The sequence below is a fragment of the Scyliorhinus canicula genome, chromosome 3 (genome assembly GCF_902713615.1).
Source record: "Scyliorhinus canicula chromosome 3, sScyCan1.1, whole genome shotgun sequence".
Lineage (NCBI taxonomy): Eukaryota > Metazoa > Chordata > Chondrichthyes > Carcharhiniformes > Scyliorhinidae > Scyliorhinus > Scyliorhinus canicula.
Genome location: NC_052148.1, coordinates 122114120 through 122139520, shown reverse-complemented (window position 1 = coordinate 122139520; position 25401 = coordinate 122114120). Strand labels below are relative to the sequence as shown.

Sequence of the window (25401 nt, the reverse complement as noted above, 5' to 3'; positions counted from 1 at the left end):
GACCTGTTTATAGAGGGGAGGTTTGCGAGCCTGGGAGGGTTGGAGGAGAAGTTTGAGCTCCCCCGGGAAACATGTTCAGATATTTACAAGTGAAGGCATTTGCTAGGCGGCAGGTGGAGGGGTTCCCCCTGCTCCCCAGTAAGGGGGCGAGTGATAGGGTGCTCTCGGGGGTCTGGGTCGGAGGGGGGAAGATATCGGACATCTAGCAGATAATGCAGGAGGCGGAGGAAGCATCGGGGGAGGAGCTGAAAGCCAAGTGGGAAGGGGAGCTGGGAGAGCAGATAGAAGACGGGACGTGGGCGGATGCACTGGAGAAGGTCAATTCTTCCTCCTCGTGTGCGAGGCTGAGCCTCATTCAATTTAAGGTGCTGCATAGAGCTCACATGACGGGGACAAGGATGAGCCGGTTCTTTGGGGGTGAGGACAGGTGTGTCAGATGTCGGGGAAGCCCAGCGAACCATGTGCATATGTTCTGGGCATGTCCGGTGCTGGAAGGGTTCTGGAAGGGGGTGGCGAGGACGGTGTCGAAGGTGGTGGGGTCCAGGGTCAAACCAGGATGGGGGCTTGCGATCTTTGGGGTCGGGGTAGAACCGGGGGTACAGGAGGCTAGGGAGGCCGGAATACTGGCCTTTGCGTCCCTAGTGGCTCGACGAAGGATATTAATTCAATGGAAGGACGCGAGGCCTCCAAGCGTTGAAACTTGGATTAACGATATGGCTAGCTATATTCAGCTAGAAAGGATCAAATTTGCCCTGAGAGGGTCGGTACAGGGATTCTCCAGGCGGTGGCAACCTTTCCTTGACTTTTTAGATCAGAGATAGGCGTTCGGGGTCGTGGCAGCAGCAACCCGGGGGGGGGGGGGAGGGGAGGGGGAGGGGAGGGGAGGGGAGGGGGGGAGGGGAGGGGAGGGGAGGGGGGGAGGGGAGGGGAGGGGAGGGGGGGAGGGGAGGGGAGGGGAGGGGGAGGGGAGGGGAGGGGAGGGGAGGGGGGGAGGGGAGGGGAGGGGGGGAAGGGGAGGGGAGGGGGGGAAGGGGAGGGGAGGGGAGGGGGGGGGGAGGGGGGGGAAGGGGAGGGGAGGGGAGGGGAGGGGAGGGGGGGGAGGAGGGGAGGGGAGGGGGGGGGGAGGGGAGGGGGGGGCAGCAATGGTCGTGGGGGGACATGCACGACTGTAACGCGGGCAAGTCTGCTCGCTGCTCATGTCTGAAACTGTAGGCTGCCTTGTTTGTTAAGTTGTTGCTTGGGGGGGGGGGGGGGGGGGGGAGGACTGGTGCGCGCGATGAGGGCGGGCGAGGGAGGGATATTTGCCTAGAGGGATTGTGTTGTAAATAATTTAAAAATTAGTAGGGGTAAATGTCTGTATGGAAAAACTCTTTCAATAAAAATTATTTTAAAAAAAAGTGTTTGTTTAGGGCTCTATGTTGGCCAGATCACCAGAAGACAAACTCTGTGGACTTCCAGTGGGGGCCATGGAGTGAGTGGTTACAAATTTGGTCGCTCCCGCTCAAGGTGCATTTTTCCGGTCTTTTCACGCCTGAATTTGAGCACAATAGGTAGAGGAATGCCTGGGGAAGATTTTGCTCCTCTGGTATGGCTGGTGGATAGATTGACAGAGTAGGAGTGGGTCAAGAAAGAAAGAGCTGCTGGAGGAGGAGTCTTCGAGGTGTACCACAGGATTAGACACCGGAGGGCAATGGGGCTGCTCTGCCTGCCCAGTGGTCAATGGAACAGTTAACAGAGTTCCTCAAAGAGAAGTTCTGCCAGCAGAGGAAAGAGGCCCTGGAAGACCTGGCCAAGGTGGTGGAGCTAATTAAGTCAGGGATCGAGAGTGGAATGGAGGCGGGACTCTCAGGGTCGGGCGATGCAGAAAGTGAAGGAAGCGGTGGGGGTACACGAGGAGCAGTGGCCTTATCGGTGGCTGATGTGGGAGTGATGCGGGAGACCCAGAAGAGGCTGAAGGAAAAGGTGGAGGATCTGGAGAATGGCTCCAGAAGACAAAACCTTAGGATCGATGACCAAAGGCATCGAAGGTGCGGAGGCCGGGGTGTACGTGGCTAAGATGCTGGAGAAGCTGTATGTGTGGGGGGTGGGGAGGATCCAGTGCCCACAGCAGAGTCTGGATGTGGGGAGGTGGGGGGACAGCGCCCGCAGTAGAGGCTCGATGTGGGGGGGTGGAGTGCCAGCGCCCGCAGTAGAGGCTGGTGTGGGGTTGTTGGCTGGCAGATGAGGTGGTGTGCGAGTGGGTGAGGGCTGCCACACAGGGGTCCGTGGAGCTAAATAACACGTGGGAGGTCATGGCCACCACACTGTGGGAGGCACTCAGGCCAGTGGTTACGGCGAAGGTTATCTCAATTCGGGCACATGGGGAGAAGATAGAGCAGGAAGAGATGGCAAGGCTGGTGGATGAGATTTTGAGGGTAGGCGGAGGGGTATTCGGAGGTCCCGGAGGCAGGGCTGTTAAAGGAGAGGCAGAGGCTCCAGATGAAGTTGGGTAGTGTCCATGGGGAAGGTGGTGGGGCAGTTACGGAAGGCCGGAGGGGCATTGTATGAGTACGAAGAGAAGGCGAACAGGATGTTGGCCCATCAGTTGAGGAAGCAAGAGACAGCTAGGGAGATTGACAGAGTGAGGGATAATAAGGGTAAGGTGGTAAGGGTAAGGGTGAATGGTGTGTTTTGAGTTTGAGGCGTTCAACAGAAGGCTATACGAGTCGGAGCCCCCATTGTGGGGAGGGAGGGGATACGGCTGTTTTTGGACAGGTTGGAGTTTCCCAAGGAGGAGCTTGTTCAGGGACTTGGAGACCCAATTGAGCTGACGGAGGTGATGGACAGTATGGGGACGATGCAGACAGGGAAGGCCCTGAGACCAGGTGGGTTCCCAGTGGAGGTCTTTAAAAGGTTTGGGGCAGATCTGGGGCCACTCCTGGTGAGGGCGTATAATGAGGGGGAGGGGGGAGCTCCCTCCTTTTGTCCCGGATCTTAAGGAAGGATAAGGATCCGGAGTAGTGTGGGTCATACTGCCCGATATCGTTACTGAATGTAGACGCCAAGTTGTTGGCGAGTGTTGGCCTCGCAAATCAAGGACTGCGTCCCGAGATGATAGGTGGGGATCAAACAGGTTTTGTGAAGGGGAGGCAGTTGATGGCGAACGTGAGGAGGCTACTCAATGTAATCACGATGCCTTTGGAGGGGCAGCAGGTGGAGGTAGTGATGGCATGGACGCGGAGAAGGCGTTTTACCGGGTGGAGTGCTGCATCAGGGGATGAGCCAGAGGTGCCAGTCTCCCCGTTGCTTTTTACCTTGGCTATAGAGCCGCTGGCAATAGCACTTCGGGCATTGAGGGATTGAGCGGGCACTGAGGGATTGAGCGGGCACTGAGGGATTGAGCGGGCACTGAGGGATTGAGCGGGCACTGAGGGATTGAGCGGGCACTGAGGGATTGAGCGGGCACTGAGCGGGCATTGAGGGATTGAGCGGGCATTGAGGGATTGAGCGGACATTGAGGGATTGGGCAGGGGGGGGGGTTCTCAGGATACAAGTTGAATATGAGAAGAAAGCACGAGTTGTTCCCGATTATGACTAGAGGGCAGGAGAGTAGGTTAGGGGAACTGCTGTTCAGGGCGGTGGCTGCGAATTTTAGAGACCTGGGTATTGAGGTGACTCGGGGTTGGGCACAGCTGTATAAATTGAACTTGACTCGGCTGGTGGAGCTGATGTAAGAGGATTTCAAGAGGTGGGATGCTGGCAGAGCAGGTGCAGACAGTAAAAATGACAGTGCTGCCAAGGTTCCTGTTTGTGTTTCAAAACCTCCCGATCTTGGTCACCAAGTCATTTTTTAAGAAAGTTAATGCACTGATCTCCGAGTTTGTGCAGGTAGGAAAGACCCACCCCACAGGAGGGTCTTTCTGGAGCGGGGGTGAGGGGGGAAGGGGGGAGAGAGTGTCTGACACTGTTGAACATGATGAATGGGGAAGGTGGGATGTGAGAAGGGGGAGGTCTTAGGGGAGCGGGGGAGTGGGTGTGGGTTGTTTATAATGCTGTTTGGTTATTCTTGTGCTTTTGTTTGTTTACATGAAAATGCCTTGAATAAAATATTTTTTTAATTAAAAGAAGAAAAACTCTCTTCCTCATTGAAAATTCCTGACAGGACAGTTGGAGCCTCAGTTTAGCGTTTTATTGAAAGACAGCACCGCCAATATTGCAGCAGTCCCTTTGAATTTGTGTCAACGCAGATGTTGTGCTCAAGTCCCTAGAGTGGGTTTGAAAGCACAAATTATTGATACAGCGGAGAAAACATGAGCACTGTAATGTGGCTGATACCATTATTTAATTCCTCAATTAAAATTACTTTGAGAGATCACCCTAATCATCAGATATAAGTCATTACAGTCATCCAACATGTAATATTTCACATATTTGTCCCGTAATCCAGATAGGAAACATTACAATATAATCAGACGTGCATGAATAGGCTCACCTGATAAAGAAGAGATTTCAGTGAGCCTTCAAACATCACCATCAATAAAGATATTTTCATTCCTACCTTTGGCTAAAAGTCATTCTGCAAAAGGATACTGCTGAAATATTGGGCGAACTTCAATGAAGACTCTGGGGTCGGGAAAGATGGTGGGCGGAGTGAGTTAATCAGACAGCAACTGATATGTTGAAATCACGACGGCGGGTTCAGGAGGAAAAAGTAGAGATTTTGATTGGATAAAAGGCAGGTCCAGTCCGGAAATAGGGCTGCTCAAAATGTCTCGGGGAACTGGTTACGGGACCTAACAGAAACCCTAAGGGTGGTATGGGAAAGGTCTGGGAACGGAGGAGGGATCACGATGGGGTCGATAGGCTCACTTCCACGATAACAGAGTCCACTGTAGCTGGCCATTTTCAAAAACCAAGAGAGCAGCTCCAAGTGGGAGGAGGAAGTCAGTGTGGAGTGGGTGGAGTTTTGTAAAATAAGAGCAGAAAATCTCATTGGTCAGCAGCTATATAGATGAAACCAATGGACACAGGTTCTCACATCACACTTTTCCTTTTTCACACAGTAGCAGATGTGAACTGCTGGGGATTCTAGCTTGGTGACCACAGATGAGGAGTCATGCAGCTCTGTGCTTGTTTCCCAGGGAACTCCCATGACACACAGAGAACTGAGGAACTCACAACTTCCTGAGGTTTGAGGGCCCTGCCCAGACTGACGACTGGATCCTAGGTGACAGGGGCTATCCCCTTTGAACCTGATAGATGACAGCAGCGCAGACAAAGAAAGCTATAACGAAGCCCCCAACTTCACCAGAGCCATCATTGAGCTGATCATTCAGCAGCACTCCTGTCTTCCCCCCAACCCCACCCAGAGGATAGTTGAAATACAGAGCGGGATTCTGTGGTCTGCCAGCCGCGTTTTCCAGCATGGGGCACCCCAATCACCAGCAGGATTCTCCGTTCTTGCAGCTGGCCAATGGGCTTTCCCATTGTGGCCAACCCACGCTATTGGGAAACCCACGGGTGTGGGTGTGCGTCTGGAGGATTCCGTCGAAGGAGGATTCCGTCGAAGGAGAATTCCGCTAATTTTTTTTCAATTGGAAAGGTTATCTTCAAATCTGTATTGCAAGTACTAAATCATTCCCCCAGATATGAATTTGCAGTCACCATGTACATGTGGTACAAGGTGCAGAGCATGTTAATAAGTTACTGAAATCGGTGATAACCTCTGCACAGTGTTATAAATAACTAATGGGATATTTTTCTGACAAACTAACAATAGTGCACTATGCTGTTAAGATAAAATTTCCACTCTCTGGTTTGTTTAATAGTCATGGTGGGATCACCTATAGGGCACTCCCAAACTAACACTGCATTATATCATTACTACTCTTAATATTAATTACCCCTGCTGCACATAAATCAAATGATATTTGTAACCAGATACCAACAATGGGAGTTATCATTTTACTGGGGCCTTTCTGTGATAGTTTAGTGAATGAATTGATGAATCTTGTGGGATGGCAATAAGGAGCCTGGAAACAGAAGTACCAGGGCTCATGATTTCTCTCCCAGACCCTGTTGACGACCATTTAAATGGGCACACTCATGAACGTTAAATAAAGACTGATTGCAAACACGCAAACCATAGCCTGCTACACAATGAAATAAATGTCCAACATCCACCTATAGCAGAAACTTATAGTCAAGTTCCGCACACACGAGTACGGCCTCAACTGGGACCTTGGATTCATGTCGCATTACATTCATCCCCCACCATCTGGCCTGGGCTTGAAAAATCCTACCAACTGCCCTGGCTTGAGACAATTCCCACCTCTTTAACCTATGATTATCCCTCTCTCCAGTTGCTCCATCTGGACCTGTAAAGACTTAATTACCTGCAAAGACTCGTATTCAAAGTATCATCTTGCATCATTGACTTTGTCTATATATATGTTTCTGGAGCCCACCTCTTCATTCTGAGGAAGGACTGTACTCAAAAACTAGTGATTCGAAACAAACCTGTTGGACTTCAACCTGGTGTTGTAAGACTTCTTACTGTATTCAGTTAAAAGAAATCCCCAATACTTTTTTTCAATACATTTAGAGTATCCAATTGTTTTTTTTCCAATTAAGGGGCAGTTTAGCATGGCCAATCTATGGTTGTGGGGGTGATACCCCAGCAAACATGGGGAGAATGTGTCAACTCCACACGGACAGTGTCTCGGGGCTGGGATCGAACTCAGTTCCTCGGCGTTGTGAAAATCATAGAATTATGGAATTTACAGTGCAGAAAGCCATTCGGCCCATCAAGTCTGTACCGGCTCTTGGAAAGAGCACCCTACCCCAAGCCCACGCCTCCCCCCTATCCCCGTAACCCAGTAACCCCACCCAATATTAAGGGCAATTTTGGACACTAGGGGCAATTTAGCATGGCCGATCCGCCTACCTGCACATCTTTGGACTGTGGGAGGAAACCGGAGCTCCCGGAGGAAACCTACGCACACATGGGGAGAACATTCAGACTCCACACAGACCGTGACCCAAGCCGGGAATCGAACCTGGGACCCTGGAGCTGTGAAGCAATTGTGCTAACCACTATGCTACCGTGAGGCAGCAGTGTTAATCATTGCACCACCGTGCCTCCCTAGAAATCCCCAATACTAACCATGTTGATGTTCCTGATCTGATATGGTTCTGCTCCTTCAAATATAGAATCTTCATTGTATGGTGTTAATCTTTTCTCATTGTCTCCAATATTCTTTCTGTAAGGAATATAATTTAAACATTTCACAAATGTAGACCCAATTTACATGAAATATATGTTTTTGTTTCAAATGCCAATTACATTGCAAAGCAATAAGATAATGATTAAAGCCTTTATTTTTCAAACCTAACTTCTAATTTATCATCATCAAGCCAGCTTACTTGAACTCTATAACATATGCCATATCCACGCTTACTTGAACCCTATATCGGCCGTATCCACCCAACATTTGGCCATTGCTCACTGAAGCTAGGCTCCCAATTATTGCCTTTCGTAAACTTCAGTGTATCCAGATCTCTGCTGCTTGTATCTTATCCTTCATCAAGAATCATTTTGCAGTTGCACAAAGCCATAAATTTAACATTTGCATTCTTGTATTCAAACCTGTTTATATTGACCCCTCTTCTTTCTCTACAACCTCCTGTAGCCAATTGTCCAGTTAATAGTGGAATGGGAATTCTTATCAGCCTGCATTAATAATAAAAGTTGACGAACCAAAATAAATTGAAGGTTACAAAAGTATGCGATATATTCAGGATATAGGGTGTAATCTAATGGGAAATGTACATAGATGGGGGCCAGACACAATGGCCCTGAAATTGGAGGCTACCACGTCTGCTGTTGAAACTTTGGCAAGGCAACACCTAAGCACGGACAACCAAAGCTGTAGGCTGCACCATTTAACTAGTGAAGCAGCCATCCCATGCCTGTGGCCACAACAGTGATGCCTAAATTGACTGACAGGAGGAAAAACAGGAGTAGCAACCGACTATTATCATGTTGAAGCTAAAGAGAAATGTTAATTTTCTTTTCCCCAAAGTGAAAAATGGTCAGTAATTTTAAAGGCTGTTACGGCATTCAATCAATATTGCCGAAAACAACCTTAATTTTCTTGTTAAATGGATGATGCTGACTTATTTATTTATAATAAGAATAAAATACTCCGGATGCTGGAAATCTGAAAATGCTGTGTAAACTCAGCATGTCTGGCAACATCTCATAAAATCATAGAATTTACAGTGCAGAAGGAGGCCATTTGGTCCATCGAGTCTGCACAGGCCCATGGAAAGATCACCCTATCTAAGTCCACACCTCCACCCTATCCCCATACCCCAGTAACCCCATCAAACCTTTTTGGACACTAAGGGCAATTTAGCATGGCCAATCCACCTACCCTGCACATCTTTGGACTGTGAGAGGAAACTGGAGCACCCGGAAGAACCCCACATAGACACGGGGAGAACGTGCAGACTCCGCACAGACAGTGACCCAAGCCGGGAATTGAAACTGGGACCCTGGAGCTGTGAAGCAACTGTGCTAACCACTATGCTACCGTGGAGAGAGAAACACAGTTAACATTTCAAGTCCGTATTACTTTTCTTCTGAACGTCATATGGACTCAAAACGTTAACTCTGTTACCATCTTAATGTATGGTCATTTTATTATTTTATGCATAACTAAATGTAAAACAAAATATTCCATGATTCCTTATAGATGTTGTCCTGCCAGACACCCCTGATTTTGTAGAAGATGCAAAAATATAAACAAAGATAACTGTCCATTAAGAGTCAGTAAATAAAATATAATCTATTTGGATAAAATTAGTTATTCACAGTTAGAAGATTGAAAAGTTGGGAAATTATCCTAAATCTGTATTAAATCTTGGTTAGACTACACTCGGGTGTACTGCATACAGTTCTGGCTGCCACGTTATAAAAAGAATATGGAGGCACCAGCATACACATCAGGAAAGGAATAACAGGCTGAGTCTCTTCTCTCTTGAAAATAGGTCACAAGGTGATTTAATAGTAATTCACAGAAACCCTACAGTGCAGGAGGGCTTTCGGCCCATCGAGTCTTCACCGATCCTCTGACAGAACGCCCTACCTAAATACATAATAAATCATCTTTATTAGTGTCACAAGTAGGCTTACATTAACACTGCCATGATGTTACTGTGAAAATCCCCTAATCACCACACTACGGTGTTTGTTCGGGCAATAAGCCCACTCACCGCCCTTTCCCGATAACCCCACCTAACCTGCAGATCTTTGGACACTAAGGGGCAATTTGGACTGTGGGAAGAAACCGGAGCACTCAGGAGGAAACCCATGCAGACATGAGGAGAATGTGCAAACTCCGCATGGACAGTCACCCAAGGCCAGAATTGAACCCCGGTCCCTGGCGTTGTGAGGCAGCAGTGCTAAACATTGTGCCACCGTGCTGCTCATACTGTGCCACCCATGATCTTCAAAGTTACGAATGATTTTATTATAGTGGATACATTTTGGAAGTGGTCATCTTGGGATGTGGGTGTCACTGGCAAGGTCAACATTTGTTGCTCATCTCTAATTGTCCTTGAACTGAGTGACCTGCTAGATTATTTCAAAGGCCAGTTAGGAGTCAACCACCTTGCTGTGCGCCTGGAGCTACATGTAGGCCAGACTGGGCAAGGATGGCAGATTTCCTTCCCTAAAGGACATAGCAACCCAGATGTATTTTTACAACAATTGATTATATTATCATGGTCACCATTAGTAAGATAAGCTTTCACCAGCTGTCATGGTGGCATTTGAACCCCTGTCCCAAGAGCATTATCCTGGGGCTCTGGGTTATTGGTCCGGTGACATTATCACTACACTTTGTCTCCCATATAAAATAGACTATAATACAGTCACCAGGAAACCCAATAGGCAATTCAGAAGAAGCTTCTCTCTTATAAGAGTGGTTAGAATGTGGAACTCGTTACTACAAGGACTGATTTAAGTGAATGGTATAGACACATTTAACGGGAAGCTAAATAAGCATATGAGGGGGAAGGTTTACGATGGTAGATGTGATCAGAAAAAATGAGAGGAGGTTCGAATGGAGCATGAACAGACATAAACTGGTTAGGCAAAATGTCTCGTTTCTCTGGCGAATTTCCTGTGGTACTGAAAGTTTTATCTCAAATTTAGGAATAGTTTTCACATATTTATCTAGATATTATGAGCATAATTGGATGAGTCATCACAGTAGAAATCAGGCAGTTCTTCATGGTAAGGAAAAGTGGAAATTATAAGTTAAATTATCCCAGTTATTCTCCTTTGCGCTTATACACCACACTCCCTGTGGGCAGAACGGTAGCACAGTGGTTAGCACTGTCGCTTCACAGCTCCAGGGTCCCAGGTCTGATTCCCGGCTTGGGTCACTATCTGTGTGAAGTCTGCACATTCTCCCCGTGCCTGCGTGGGTTTCCTATGGGTGCTCCGGTTTCCCCCCACAGTCCAAACATGTGCAGGTTAGGTGGATTCGCCGTGCTAAATTGCTCTTAGTGTCCAAAAAGATTTGGTAAGGTTACTGGGTTGCGGGGATAGGGTGAAGATGTGGGCTTTGGGTGCTCTTTCCATGGGCCGCTGCAGACCCGATGGGCCGAATGGCCTCCTTTTGCACTGTAAATTCTATGATACTTTGAAATTATCAGGTACAGAACATTGCTGATTCCAGTCCCGGAGAAGCTCACCCGCTCACCAGTTACTGATGGAAATATATTTTAAACAAGGAAAGTCAAATACTAATACATGCAGAGAATATAGCTTCTTTAACTGATTAATATATATATATAGATATATAGAGAAAAACAAAAACCTTAGTTCTTGAATCCTGTCTTCCATGGCTGGAAGATTGTTTCTAATCTGAATAATTCGAACCTGCAGAGCACTGTGCTTATCGTGGGCGTTTGAGGGAACAATAAATTCTGTAGACAAAATGAAGTAGAAAAGAGATGAAAAGACATTGAAGTGACAACATTGAATAGGCACACAACTCATCACCACAAAACAAATAATGATTTGGCCCTGAAGTCGGCGGTATTAGCTGCCCACTTAAGGAATCTCAATTAGCTCATTGGTGGGCAGTTGACCCAATGCCACCCTGCTGTGCTATAATCTCATTGGGGGGCAGCGTGCCAGATTTAACATGCCCCCTCCCGCCTTCAAACCCGCCAGTGGGAGCATTAAACAGAGCCCATAATCACCATCCTACTGTCCCCACTTTTATACTTCATAAACTTTTAAACATAATTGTCTTTACCTGGTCCCAAGTACTTCTTCTGCAACTGCAGCTTATGTAGTTCCTGCATCAATCGTTCTTTATCTTCCTCTAATTTCCTTTAAAAAAAGTCAGTGAAAAATCAAGGGGGCCATTTTATGCAAAGGTTTAAGAGAGGCACTAACTGGTGCTCTGTTGATTTAAAATAAAATGTGTGTCTGGAATTAGAATGCAATTTTCGGTTACTTGGTGATTATCTGTGCCTGCAAGCACTAAAGCCAACAATTGCATGATTGACATAAATATCAATGACCTAGACCTTGGTATACATGGCCCAATCTCAATGTTTGCAGGTGATATGAAATTTGGTTTGCAATACATCTATCAGGAGGATAGTAAAACTTCAAAAGGTCATGGGCAGGTTGCTGGAATGGGTGAACAAGTGGCAAATGAATATTTAATGGATGTTTCAGGTGGTAGATGGGGAGCCTTATCAGTTATTAGAATCCGACAAAACACCCCAGATGATGAACTTCATCAACTTTGCCTTGAAGAATGAACAAGAATCAATCATCACACACCGCTGTCCTTTGGGGCTGTCTTTTTAAGTTAATTTGCCTTACTACCTTTTTCTCATTTTCAATGAATTTCCTTCAAATCCTCTTTTTACCTGCACTTTTTCCACCTCCATCACTAGAGCCCTTGTTACTAGTTTGTGACTTCTATCATGACTTAAGATAATGTGTGAAATACACCGCTTAGGTATAAGTTGTGCAGAGGGTAAATTGTATCTAATAGTTCCAATAGTGTGTCTTTATGTCATGAAGGTAATGAGGTGGCTGCGATATTTGAAAAAAGATATTGTGCGATTCTAACCTGTTTTGAGCATGTTGTTCTTTTTCCTTTACCAATTGATCAAATCTGCGTCTGGCTAACACTTTGTCAATTAACAGCTGCTTGGGGCTCGAGTTAACAGGTAGTTTTTCATCTGCAGGAGGGAAAATAGAAGTAAGTATACACTGTTCCCCCTAATATTGGTATTCTTACAATTGACCTGATGAGTGCAAAATGAAAAACTTCGACATTTCTTTTAGCAATACTCAAGCTCTGTACTACTAAATGATTATTCGTGGCATTGGTTGCAAAATGCTTTTTCTCATTACTGTATATAATCATTGATAAATAAGTATACACAATAGCTTCTATAGTAACGTTCAATATACATTAAAGTAAAACAGATTTACAGTTCACATTGATCCTGTGATTCAACTGCTATTTGATTAAACAGGTAGGTTAACTTACTTTGGTCTACTTTGGCTTCGGCATAGTTTTGACTGGCTGACGCAAGCGCACAAGATCCCCACTGCATCCAAATCTCCTCCTTTAAGGTCTTTCTGGATAAGTAATTCTCAATTGGTTTTCTTCCTGCCCATTCTTTGGTAAGGAGTGGCTGGTTCATTTCCTTAGGTCTGTGAAATGGAGTAACCTGTGAAGAAGGAAAAAAAATAGCAGAGTCAGTAAAACCTTGTCTGCTAGATGAATGTGGTTAAAATACAGATAAAAGGTGAAATATTAACTGAAACTGCTGGAAACACCTAGAAAGTCAGGCAATATCGGTAGAGACAGCAGGGTCAGGCAATATCTGTAGAGACAGCAGGGTCAGACAATATCTGTAGAGACAGCAGGGTCAGGCAATATATGTGGAGAGACAAATGAAGAACTTTTTGGATATGAGACCAGTCATCAGTATTGGTAAAAGTTAGAGATGGAGCAGGTAGAGGCGGAAAAAGCAGCGGGGGGTGGGGAGGAATAAAAGGAAAGATTTGGGATCAGGTGGTAGGCAGAAGAAATTAAATGGCAAAAGGAATGATGGTGCCAGGCAAATAGAGCTTGTGTTGTCTAAGACTAGTGAAAGCACATTCAGTCACCTCAGATTTACTCTCAGAAACTCCATCCCAAAAGCCCCTGAGCGGAATTCTCCATTCCCGAGGCTACGTGCCGGCGTCAACGGAGCATCCGCCGGTGATTCATGACGGGAAAATCGACACGAACCCCTCACCGATTCTGGTACCAGTTAGGGGCTAGCACAGACGCCGCGTGGAACACCCGCTGATCGCGTGGGAAAACAGCCGGAGAATGGCCAGGTCCCAGATCCCGGGCCGCGCATGCGCATGCGCAGGGCTGACGAGCTGCACTGGTCGCGCCTGCCACGCTGGAACCCTAACCCACCTGTAAAAAGGCAGCTTTTATATCTATAGATTTGCATTCCCATGCCTTTGTGGCTAATAGAGCCAAGAAGATCTTTAAAATAACCTTTCCTGCCATAGGTGAATCTACCCTTAAATCCTGATCGTCTAACAAATCCATCTGTGGGATAGAGCTCTTTGTCCCCTATCCGGTACTTCCGTGTATACCCCAAATTCACTCCAACTATGCAGTTCTAGCTGTTTGGCATCTTTGATAACTTTTTGATCTAATTTATTGGAAGCCACCAAAATCTCACATGCATGTGGGCTTCTACTCCTATTAGTATTCGTAGTCTTACTCATGTTCCGAGATCTTGATAAACTACGTCCCCTTTCCCGCCTGGTATCTCGTTCTGTTCTGCTACTGCTTGATCTTTCCCTTCTGCTGTGGGATGTCCTTTCAATAGTTCTCGACCTTTTCCTGCGGACCTGTTCACTATCCGATGTACTATCAGAACTGGCACTGCGTTTCTGTGCCCTCCATTTTTTAAACTTTGTTTTCCTTATCCATTCTCTTGACTCCCTCCCTGAATGCTATACATTCAACCAATGTTTATACTTTCCAGTGGCCTTCCCTGCTCTACTAATAACAGTTGCATCCTTCCATTGACTAGACCCTTCAGGCAAGTAGGTCACTTTTGTACCAACTTTTGCCATTCTCCCTTTCAGAAAAATGGCCTGTTCTAATTCATCAGAAGTGTTGTGTTCCTCTACAGAAACCCTGTCTATATCAGTTAACTGGTCCTCATGGTTCTGCAACACGTGCGTACCAGATGACTCTGGTTCCTCATCATGTCAGTCTGCTCTGTGTAAATTTGAAAATTTGTAATCTGTACCCATTATCCTTGATGAGTGTACCCTAACAGTTTGATTGCCATGTTGCAAAATAATTGTTTTGCCATCTATGCCTATGATCTTCCCCGGGCCTTTCCATTCATTAGAATTGTCTCTCTTATAGTATACCATGTCTCCTTGCTGAAAAATGGCATCTGATGGCCGTACATTATGTCTTAAAGCTCTGCGAATTCTTTCAGAGACTTCTGCTTCCAGAAAGGCTTTTCTACTGTTATGTAATGCATTTAAATACTCAGCAAAAGCAGAGCTAATTGTAGTCCCTTCCCAAGCTGGAGGCTGGTCATCTAAGATGGACGTTATTTTAGGGTTTCTACCAAATACTAATTGATAGGGATTATAGCCCACAACCATCTGCAACAAATTCTTTGCATGTATGGCCCATGCTAAAGCTGAATTTAACTTCCAGTTTGGTCTATCTGCCAAAATTTTCCGGAGCATGTCATCTATTACCGCGTGGTTTCTTTCACACGCACCATTACTAAATGGGCTTTCCGCAGCCGTATTCATAACTGTGATATTCACATTTTCACACATATCCCTAAACTCATCATTAGCAAATTCTCCCCCATTGTCCGTAAGAAACTTTGCTGATGGACCCATTCCTGTCCCTATCCATTTTTCCACGATTTGATCCAGAATTACACTCTTTACTTCGTACAATCGTTGATTGACTAAACCTGGTTGCTAAATCTGCAAAATGTAAAATACATTATTGGCTTTATCCCAGATCTTAAGGTCCATGGCCACAATGTCGTTAAAATCTCTGGCCAAACGTAGGGTTACTATCGGTCGTGCTGGTATCCTTCTGTACTTCCTATAAGCTCCACAGCGATCATTAACCTGTTCTGTCAGTTTAGTATAATCTTCATCCCTTACCCCTGCATCCTTTAATACATTTTTCAGCCTCCGAGGAGACGGATGCCCAAATTGCCTATGCAGTTTTAATACAACAAGCTTTTTATCAGCTAAAGTCCCATTTTCAACTGCCATTAACACATCCTTAACAACTGCACTTGAAATATTATTTGTCAATAATGGAATACAATAGTGTCCCGACTGTGTAAATCGTAAGTCCACCATCTTTGCAAAAACTGTTGCCTTATCCTGTTCCATATCCAGCTTCATGTGTGCTTTCTTCATCGACGGTCTGCTCAGAAGGAAAGGTATCTTACTTGATACAACATCCGTGCTAATGAAATGATTGATTCCGGCAATATTGCAAGGGATCATCACTCTTTTCAGTGACTTCAGAGTATTATCATCCCCAAACCTGAAACTTGTGGAACTTTCAAATTCCTTAACCTGGTTACGATTTTCAGCATTCAAGGAGTCCAGGTAACATTTTAACCAGTCAATTCCACACACAGTAGATGTGCAGCCACGGTCCAATACAGCACAATTGAACGATTCTGCAACTAACACCCTCATTACCGGCGTAAAACAGCTTGTTAATAGGACAATGCCTTCTTTCTGGTCACTATCTTTTTCCTCTTCTGACTCTTCCATGTCATGTGTCGTTTCAAACATTTTATTATAACGTGTTGGGCAGTTGAAAGCATAATGGTATTGAGAGTCACATCAAAAACATCGATTTATCATACCCCAGGCATTTCTGGGGTTCATCTTCCTATTGTAGGTTCTAACTGGGTTTCTGTCTTCATACGTTCCGGGTCCCGATCTCCCTCTATAGTCTTGGAACTTGTTTGTAGCCGTGCGATTTCGCCATCCTGTTAGTAGTGTATCTTCCATATTCAGCTTTATTGCAGAATGACCTATTTGGGTCCTCAGAGCCATCGGAATCGAATGTTTCCCCAGAAACTTTTTTAAAGCTTCTGTCATCTGATCGAATAAGGCATCCTTATCTGCAAACTGAACTTCTGTCAAAACCAGGAGCTTATCCATGTTGCTCAGTCTAGCACAGTCAAGTAATTTAAAGGCCAAGACAGACTGGAAATTCCAGCCTGTGTTTCTGCAGCCTTTTATGTAGTCTGCCAAATTCCATTATATAGAACATAGAACAGTACAGCACAGAACAGGCCCTTCGGCCCTCGATGTTGTGCCGAGCAATGATCACCCTACTCAAACCCACGTATCCACCCTATACCCGTAACCCAACAATCCCCCCCTTAACCTTACTTTTTAGGATACTACGGGCAATTTAGCATGGCCAATCCACCTAACCTGCACATCTTTGGACTGTGGGAGGAAACCGGAGCACCCGGAGGAAACCCACGCACACACGGGGAGGACGTGCAGACTCCGCACAGACAGTGCCCCAGCCGGGAATCGAACCTGGGACCCTGGAGCTGTGAAGCATTTATGCTAACCACTATGCTACCGTGCTGCCCTATATAGTCTTCCATGGAGAATTCCTCTATTTTCCAGAACCTATCAAAATCCGACCATGCTTCATACGCACTTAACAAGTCATCCTTTTTATAATTATTATCCATGTAACGCAAGAGTCTCCAGGCCTTCTTCTGAGTCTAACTCTTCCAATTCCAGCTCAAAAAACACTTTGCTTCGGATTTTACTGCCATAAGGTAAAGAAAGAGCCAATGCTATACCTTGTTTTCTCTTTCCCAAGGAAGTTACCTTAGTCCACATAACTACTGCACTTCTCCATTGATCGTACAATCACCTTTTAGAAACGAAGGAGGGGTAGTCATATCCAGCCATCTTTATCCTCTGTTCAGCCATATTTGGGGGTTTTTCTCACTCACTCCTTGGTTTGGTCTGGAAAAGTTGTATCTTTCAACCCTTCCCACTTGCACAGCAACCATCCTATGCTACCATTTGTTAGACATTTAGCTGCTGTAGTATAAAGAGTCAAAAAGTTCTGCTGCTTTTCCACAAAACACCTTTAATTTCCTTCAACAGACTTTGCACAAAACTCGAACACCACATCACCTGACACAAGGGCCACCTGATGCCCCTTTACATATCAGTGTCAATTATTGGATGCTTAATGTAAATGAGACAACTAATTGGAATGTCTCTTAACCAATTTCTTTACATCAACCACCCCCAACCCCAATCAACATCTCACCCGAGATTGACACTCTCCTGCTGTCTGCCACAGATCAAATCCCCTCTCCTCCAGATTAACCTGCATCTCCTGCTCATCAGGCTGTGAGGTAATCCTGACTTCCTGATGGTAGAATTTGAATTCAACAAAAAATTGGAATTAATTCCAATGCCATGGGGCAGCACGGTAGCACAGTGGTTAGCACTGTTGCTTCACAGCGCCAGGGTCCCAGGTTTGATTCCCGGCTTGAGTCACTGTCTGTGTGGAGTTTGCACGTTCTCCCCATGTTTCCATGTGTTTCCTCCGGGTGCTCTGGTTTCCTCCCACAAGTCCAGAAAGACGTGCTGTTAGGTAATTTGGACATTCTGAATTCTCCCTCTGTGTATCCGAACAGGCACCGGAGTGTGGCGACTAGGGGTTTTTCACAGTAACTTCATTGCAGTAAGCCTACTTGTGACAATAAAAATGATTATGGACTAAAAGCGGGGATATGAGGCTAACTGTCTGTGATTGTGCTTTCTAAGAGCATTCACAGGCAAGACAGACTGAATGACCTCCTTCTGTGCTGTCAGTTTCTATGAAAGTCTTGATGTGCAGCTCGACTTCACAACCTTATGATGCAGAGTTCTCACGAACTGAGCCCAAGGTGTGCACAGGAGTCTCTCCTCAAGATGGTCCAGATCAAGGTCATCTCCTGTCATTGTCCTGTAATAGGTAACAGTTCTACAAGTTGTCACTTCTTTCTGTAAATGCAATCGGCTCTCCAAGTTAAAAATTGGCTTCAGCTATCTGGGTCTCCACCAAAGGTCTTTTGGTCTGATATTATAAATAACAAGCCATCCTCTAATTTCAACAACTGTCCTAATGACATTTGTGACTGGGTCCAACTAGTGTGATTGTAATGAGTTTAACCAGTTGCCCCTAGTTTCATAGTACCTATTCATTAACCCAACATTGCCTCTAATGTTACATGTTGGATTGGATTTTGTTTATTGTCATTTGTACCAAGGTACAGTGAAAAATATTTTTCCGCGAGCAGTTCAACAGATCATTAAGTACATGAAAAGAAAAGAAAATACATAATAGGGCAACACAAGGTATGCAATGTAACTACATAACACCGGCATCGGATGAAGCATACAGCGGTGTAGTGTTAATGAGGTCAGTCCATAAGCCAGTCATTTAGGAGTCTGGTAACTACGGGCAAGGTGCTGTTTTTGAGTCTGTTTGTGCATGTTCTCAGACTTTTGTATCTCCGGCCATTTGGAAGTTGGAAGAGTGAATAAGCTGGGTGGAAAGGGCCTTTGATTATGCTGCCCACTTTCCCCAAGCAGCGGGAGGTGTAGATGGAGTCAATGGCTGGTAGGCAGGTTCGTGTGATGGACTGGACTGTGTTTATGACTCTCTGATGTTTCTTGCAGTCTTGGACCGAGCAGTTGCCATACCAGACTGTGATGCAGCCAGATAGGATGCTTTCTATGGTGATCTGTAAAAGTTGGTAAGACTTAATGTGGACATGCCAAATTTCCTTAGTTCCCTAAGGAAGTATAGGCGCTTTTGTGTTTTCTTGGTGGTAGCGTTGATGTGAGTGAACCAGGACAGGCATTTGGAGATGTGTACCCCTAGGAATTTGAAACTGCTAACCATCTGGGTAAATTGCTGGCTTTTAAAGCAGACCAAGCAGGCCAGCAGCACGGTTCGATTCCTGCACCAGCCTCCCCGGACAGGCGCCGGAATGTGGTGACTAGGGGCTGTTCACAGTAACTTCATTGAAGCCTACTCGTGACGAAAGCGATTTTCATTTCATTTTCATTTCATCTCCACTTTGGCCCCATTGATGCTGACAGGGGTGTGTACAGTACTTTGCCTCCTGAAGTCAATGATCAGCTCTTTAGTTTTGCTGGCATTGAGGGATAGGTTGTTGTCGCTGCACCACTCCACTAGGTTCTCTATCTCCCTCCTGTCTCAGAGACCCTTGGGATAAACAATGCGAGAAATAGGAAGGTCAAATTTAAAGATTAGTTGTTGAATTCTACACGGCTGCTGCTGCCACTGGCCAGTCTCCTGTAAGCAAATTCCAATCTGTGTGAAGTTGCAAAATTCCTGAAACTGAAACACAATTGCACGGGTGTAACAATGGAATATATTACAAAGCAGGATGAGATTAATTTAGCAGCAAACACCAATAAGCAAAATAATTTGGAGATCTCTCATTAAGAATTCAATACAACTTTCTGATCAAAGTCAGATATTTCAACAGGAGCAGATTTAGCAGCTCATAGCTTGAAAAAGAAACTGCCTGTTTTAAGAAAGGTAATCTCACAGATGTGTTTTGGCTAGTAAATGTGTTAAATCTAGTCAAAATTCATGCAGCAATGCAATGATGCAACAAAACAGGGCATTAATGAAATATGTGCTAAAAATCTCACACACATCATTCACATTTTACCAGCAGCAATCAAAACACATGGTTTCATGTGCAGATAATATAAGAGATACACAAAGTTACAATTTTTCAAATCCGGTTTGCTCTTCCATGGTGTCACACATGTGGAGTTACTAAGTGTTGATGTAGACAATGGAAGGTAATTGGGCTAAGTCACAGATAAATTTCAGTCCCCATTTTAAAGTTACATCTTTTGTCCTTATTTTGTGCAATACTTAGGTTTCTTATAATTTATAGCTGAATTGCAAAACTTATGGCAATTTGAGAAGCAGAGAAATTACATTGGCTGGAGTACAGGAGGTTTCCTCTAGTGCAGGTTGAAGATCTGGGAGACCCTAAACAGAGGTTTTATAGCTGTGTAACTGGCAAGAGGGTAGAATTTCATCTGACAAGCTAACATAGGCAATTTCTACTCTATTGGATAGATGCCGGTGTTCTAGCTATACTGGAAAAACTTTGCGAGAGGTCCAACTAGTTCTGGACCACAGGACTTCAGTGCTAATCTCAAGTGGTGCCATTCTATAATGTGGAGATGCCGGCACTGGACTGGTTGGACACAGTAAGAAGTCTCACAACACCAGGTTAAAGTCCAACAGGTTAATTTGACATCACAAGCTTTTGGAGCACTGCTCCTTCATCAGGTGAATTGGAGGCAGGTTCACAATCACAGCATATATAGGAGACACACAATTGCAAAAATTACAGATCGAAATGTGGTGAACGGTTGAAATGTGAGTCTTTACAGGAACAAACAGTGTGAGTGGAGTGAGGAATAATCACAGGAAATCGAAGTGCAAATTCTCTCAAGCCAGGACAGTTATTTAATTTCATTTCATTTTTCATTTAATTTCGTTAGTAGGATTCTGCAAACCCGGGTAGTATGGTGGGGGTTACATGTAATGTGACATGAACCCGATATCCCGGTTGAAGCCGTCCTTATGCGTGCGGAACTTGGCTACCAGTTTCTGTTCTTGAAGGCTGCCTTGGAGAACACTTACCCGAAGATCAGAGGCTGAATACCCTTGCCTGCTGAAGTGTTCCCCGACTGGAAGGGAACACTCCTGCCTGGCGACTGTTGCGTAGTGTCCGTTGTTGTAGTGTCTGCATGGTCTCGCCGATGTATCACGCCTGGGGACATCCTTTCCTGCAGCGCATGAGGTAGACAGCGTTGGCCAAGTCGCATGAATATGTACTATGTACCTGGTGGATGGTGTTCTCACGCGTGATGGTAGTATCCACGTTGATGATCCAACATGTCTTGCAGAGGTTACCGTGACTGGGTTATGTGGTGTTGTGGTCACTGTTCTCCTGAAGGCTGAGTAGTTTGCTGCAAACAATGGTCTGTTTGAGGTTAGGCGGTTGTTTGCAGACAAATAGTGAAGGTGTGGCGATGGCCTTGGCGAGATGTTTATCGTCATCGACGACTTGTTGAAGGCGATGCTGTAGTTTCTCCGTGCCGGGGAATTTGGACAGCGGAGGGTGCTCTGTCGGTGTAGTTTTTCGCTGTGGCGCCGGAACTATCGATCGATGAGTCAAGCGCCATATCCCGGATGACCCGAGGCTTGGTATATCGTCGAGACCATGCAGACTCATTTTTACCATCCGGCCGATCTACACAACCAACCATTTTCAGTTCTTTTTAATGTGTCAGGTGAGTCTGTCTGGTCCTCACAATCTCACTTGCTTTGTCATTCAATGTTACATTTCTGTATAGGTTGTTCATCAGAGGTCCTAGATCTCACACCAGCAATGCTTTGTCTTAAGTTTTATTACTTAAGTGGAGAATGACTGCAGAATTTCGAGGTTCAGAGGGATCTAGGTGCTCTAATACATGAGTCACAAAAGTATGCAGGGATATCAAGTAACAGAGAGATAATGGAATGTAATCCTTTATTACGAGGAACATATAAAGATGTTATCCTCCAAGTTCTACAGGATATTGGTGATACCACTTCTCGAATACTGTGTGCAGTTTTGGTCTTCTTATTTAAGGAAGGTTGTAAATGCATTGGAGGCTGTTGTTTTATGAGGAAAGGTTGCAGAGACTGAGCTGGTTCCCATTGGAGTTTTGAAGTAGATACAATCCTGGACAGTCTTGACATGCTGATGTGGAAAGAATGTTTTCTCTTGTGGCGTGTAAAGAACTAGAGGTCACTGTTTTAAAATGAGGGGTCGCTCTTATAGGAGAGAGATGAGGAGGGTTTTTTTCTGAGGGTTGTATGACTTTGGAATTTTCTGCCTCAGAAGCAGGTGCAAGTGGGGTCACTGAATATTGTTATGGCAGAGGTAGATAGATTCTTGTTAGGCAAGGGACTCAAAGGTTATTTGGGATATGTGGAAATGTGGAATTCAAAACACAAGCAGATCACCCATGATCTTAATGGCATTACCATTGAATGCCCAACACCGACATCATGGGGATTACCACTGACCAAGAACTGAACTGCACTAGCCATATAAATACTGTGACTACAAGAGCAGGTCAGATGTTATAAATTCTGTGACTACTAACTCACCTCCTGACTCGCCAAGGCGTGTCCACCATCTACAAACATTCACTCCCTCCACCACCAATGTACATTGGCAGCAGTATGTACCATCTACAAGAGGTACTACAGGAGCTCGCCTTGGCTCCTTAGGCAGCACCTTCCAAACGCACAGCCACAACCATCTATAAGAGCAAGGGCAGCAGATGTCTGGGACCAGCACTACCTGGAAGATCCCCTCCAAGAAATGCACCATCCTGACTTGGAAATATACCACCATTCCTTCACTGTTGCTGGGTCAAAATCCTGGAACTCCCACCCTAATAGCACTATGAGTGTACCTACACCACATGGACTGCAGCAGTTTAAAGAGGCAGCTCACCACCACCTTTGCAAGGGTAATTATGGGTTGGAACTAGCCAGCAAAGCCTACATCCCATAAATGAATAAAAAAACGAACTAGAGGAGGAGGCTCCACCACTATTCATAAATGGATGTGGCAGGACTAGAATCATAGTAGCAGGAGGCCATTCGGCCCAAATCTGCCAATCTCTACCAAGTAAATCCCCTATTTTGTATCACCTGTAAATCTGAGCACCCTCCCTTATATGCATAACTTTAACATAGAGAGTATCCTGGACCAAGAGCTGAACCTTGAGGTCCACAACCACTCTGAGAAACAGCTCACTCCTACTCTTACCTCCTTTCTGCTTTTTAATCCTGCAATTTATCCCCTAATTTTGTATTATTCTGATCTGATCCTTTATCTCATGCGTTCCTAAAACTGTATCTAGCTCTAATGCAATGTCTTAGCACTCCAAACATTTTGCCTGCCTTGCTGAGTATTTCCAGCAATTTTAAATTTAAAAAAAAATAAAGTCGTGGCCACTTCAATTCATTTCAGAAACGAAGCCATAAAGAATCTTTGGGACCAAGTGTCTCTTCACTCATTGTGAAACACCAATGCAACAGAGTTCTAAAACTTCTGCAACTGGCAAACTGGGTCCACTAAAATCCTTCAGTGCCGCTTCAGGCGCTTTCCCTCAGCTCCAACTACATTACCATGGAAACTGGAACTGTTTTGATTTCGCTTAAAAACCCGCCTTTGCCGTGTGAACTGCACATTAATTCTGTGTAAACATTTCACTGTATATATCTGATTTTTAAAAATGAGATGACATACCACTTAAGACGGCGCTAATAAGCACTCACCTGGAGGCGGCGTATTAAATAGTTGCTATGGCGCTGTAGCGACAAAAGCCAACAGGAAGTGCACAACACCCACACTGTGTGCAGCCTCCCACCGCCGAATAGCTAATCACATGCCGTAGTTCGGCATCAGGTCCGGTTTCAGTCTTCATTGAAGCACTTATCCATGTAGACTGTAAAATATTTTGCCATCTGAAAACTCTTGTCACCACTGCATCTCTGGTTTGTATTTGTTGCTCTTCTCGCTATAACCCAACTGAATGAAGCATAGGAGCCTTGCAGGCCGGCAGTGATTGGGTTAAAACCTAGCAGTCTCTGTGCAGTTTATATTGCTGCACTGGGAGGCAAATGTTTAAGTTAAAGGAATTCATCGGATTGGGTGATCTTACAAAAAAAACTATACAGCGAGAGGACTTCAAAACATTTCCCCAAACCTTTTCTTTGCTACGCCGTATGGGAAAAGTGCTGTTCGTGCCATTTTTTCCCACTGCACCAGTCCGACGCCGGCAGGAGATTCTCCGAGGAGCGGAGAATCGGCGCCATTTGCGCCGGCGCGTTTGGCGGGGCACCAGTCGCGGGCCGCCGTCCACAGCCAGGCCGCCGATTCCCCAGCCTTTGTGGGCCGAGCGGCCGCGCAGAAATGGCAGAGTCCCGCTGGCGCCATTCACACCTGCTCACAGCCGGCGGGAACCTGCGCGTAGGGTCAGGGGGCGGCCTGTGGGGTGGGGAAAAGCGCGCCTTCATCGGGGAGGAGCGGGGGGCTTTGAAGGGGTCTGGCTCGTGATCAGGGCCCACCAATCGGCGGGCCGACCTCTCCAGCCCCGGCCCTATTTCATTACGCGGCCGGCCCCTGAACCCCCATGCCATGTTGCGTCGGGGCCGGCGCGTTGAGGAAGTCCCCCGCGCATTCGCGGGTTGGCACGGCCCAACTGCGCGTGCGCGGGTTGGCGCGGTGCCCAGTTGGCGCCGGGAAGGGAGGCTGGAGTGGTGTGAACCGCTCCAGCGCCGTGCTGGCCCCCATCGGTAGTGCCTGTGCCCGTTTCACGTCGGCACGAACACTCTGCCTCCATTTCGGAGAATCTCACCCCCTGTCTCGATACCCATTCGAGACGTCAGGACTGGGATTTATGATTTAGCAAAAGGGAACAGCGATATGATATATGTGTTTTTAATCCTTTTTATCTTTAATGTTTTGTTACCTGCCCAGATGCTGACCGGAGTTGAACATTTTGTGTTTTGCAATTTTCAACATTTAGAGGTTTTTTAATCCCCTTTTTTTCCATCCCCCACATATGGGGCACAGTGAAGTGCTAACACAACACAATTTATCAGAAAAACATCATCATTGGTAACCTTCCTACTTGCTGTTTGTCCCGAGGCCCATTCTACCATTCTAACTATTTGTTCTTTTTGGAATTCCTATAACTCAGAAGTAACAAGTCAACCCCCCCGCCCCATTCTACTAGTGATCCCATAACTTGACAATCATTAGTGGCACCCCGGTCCACACGGCTTAGGTATCCAAGTCTGCCACAGCATTTTAAACTTCCATCAGCAGGGATCAGCTTGGAGCCACGTAATCATTTTAAAAAGTGCAGCTCATGTCAAGATCAGCCACGGTCATATTGAATGGCAAAGCAGGCTAGATGAGCCATTTGATCTTGTCCTGCTCCTATTTCATAAGATGTTTAAATACTGCTCATCACCAAATGCCGAACTCGGGCTTTGTATGGTGGGTATGGAGTAGCATTCCTTGCATGCTGAGGTGGAGCACACATTGTGAATAAACGGCAAGATAATTATCAAGCAGCACTTACTCAACAATAACCTGCTCACTCATATTTGCCGAGGTTCACTC

At 45.7% G+C, this 25401-nt stretch overlaps 1 protein-coding gene across 1 annotated transcript in view; it reads right to left on the bottom strand.

Annotated features, from left to right (window-relative positions):
• LOC119962921 overlaps positions 1 to 19100 on the bottom strand; it is a 68993-nt gene extending 49893 nt beyond the window's left edge. The window contains exons 1-6 of the mRNA XM_038791194.1: positions 19047 to 19100; positions 12576 to 12759; positions 12150 to 12261; positions 11316 to 11392; positions 10872 to 10980; positions 7145 to 7241 (exon numbers count right to left, since the gene is read on the bottom strand). Coding sequence (XP_038647122.1) covers positions 7145 to 7241; positions 10872 to 10980; positions 11316 to 11392; positions 12150 to 12261; positions 12576 to 12759; positions 19047 to 19049 — 582 coding nt within the window. The 5' untranslated portion in view covers positions 19050 to 19100. The remainder of the gene's footprint in view (positions 1 to 7144; positions 7242 to 10871; positions 10981 to 11315; positions 11393 to 12149; positions 12262 to 12575; positions 12760 to 19046) is intronic.
• Between the last annotated feature and the right edge of the window lie 6301 nt (positions 19101 to 25401).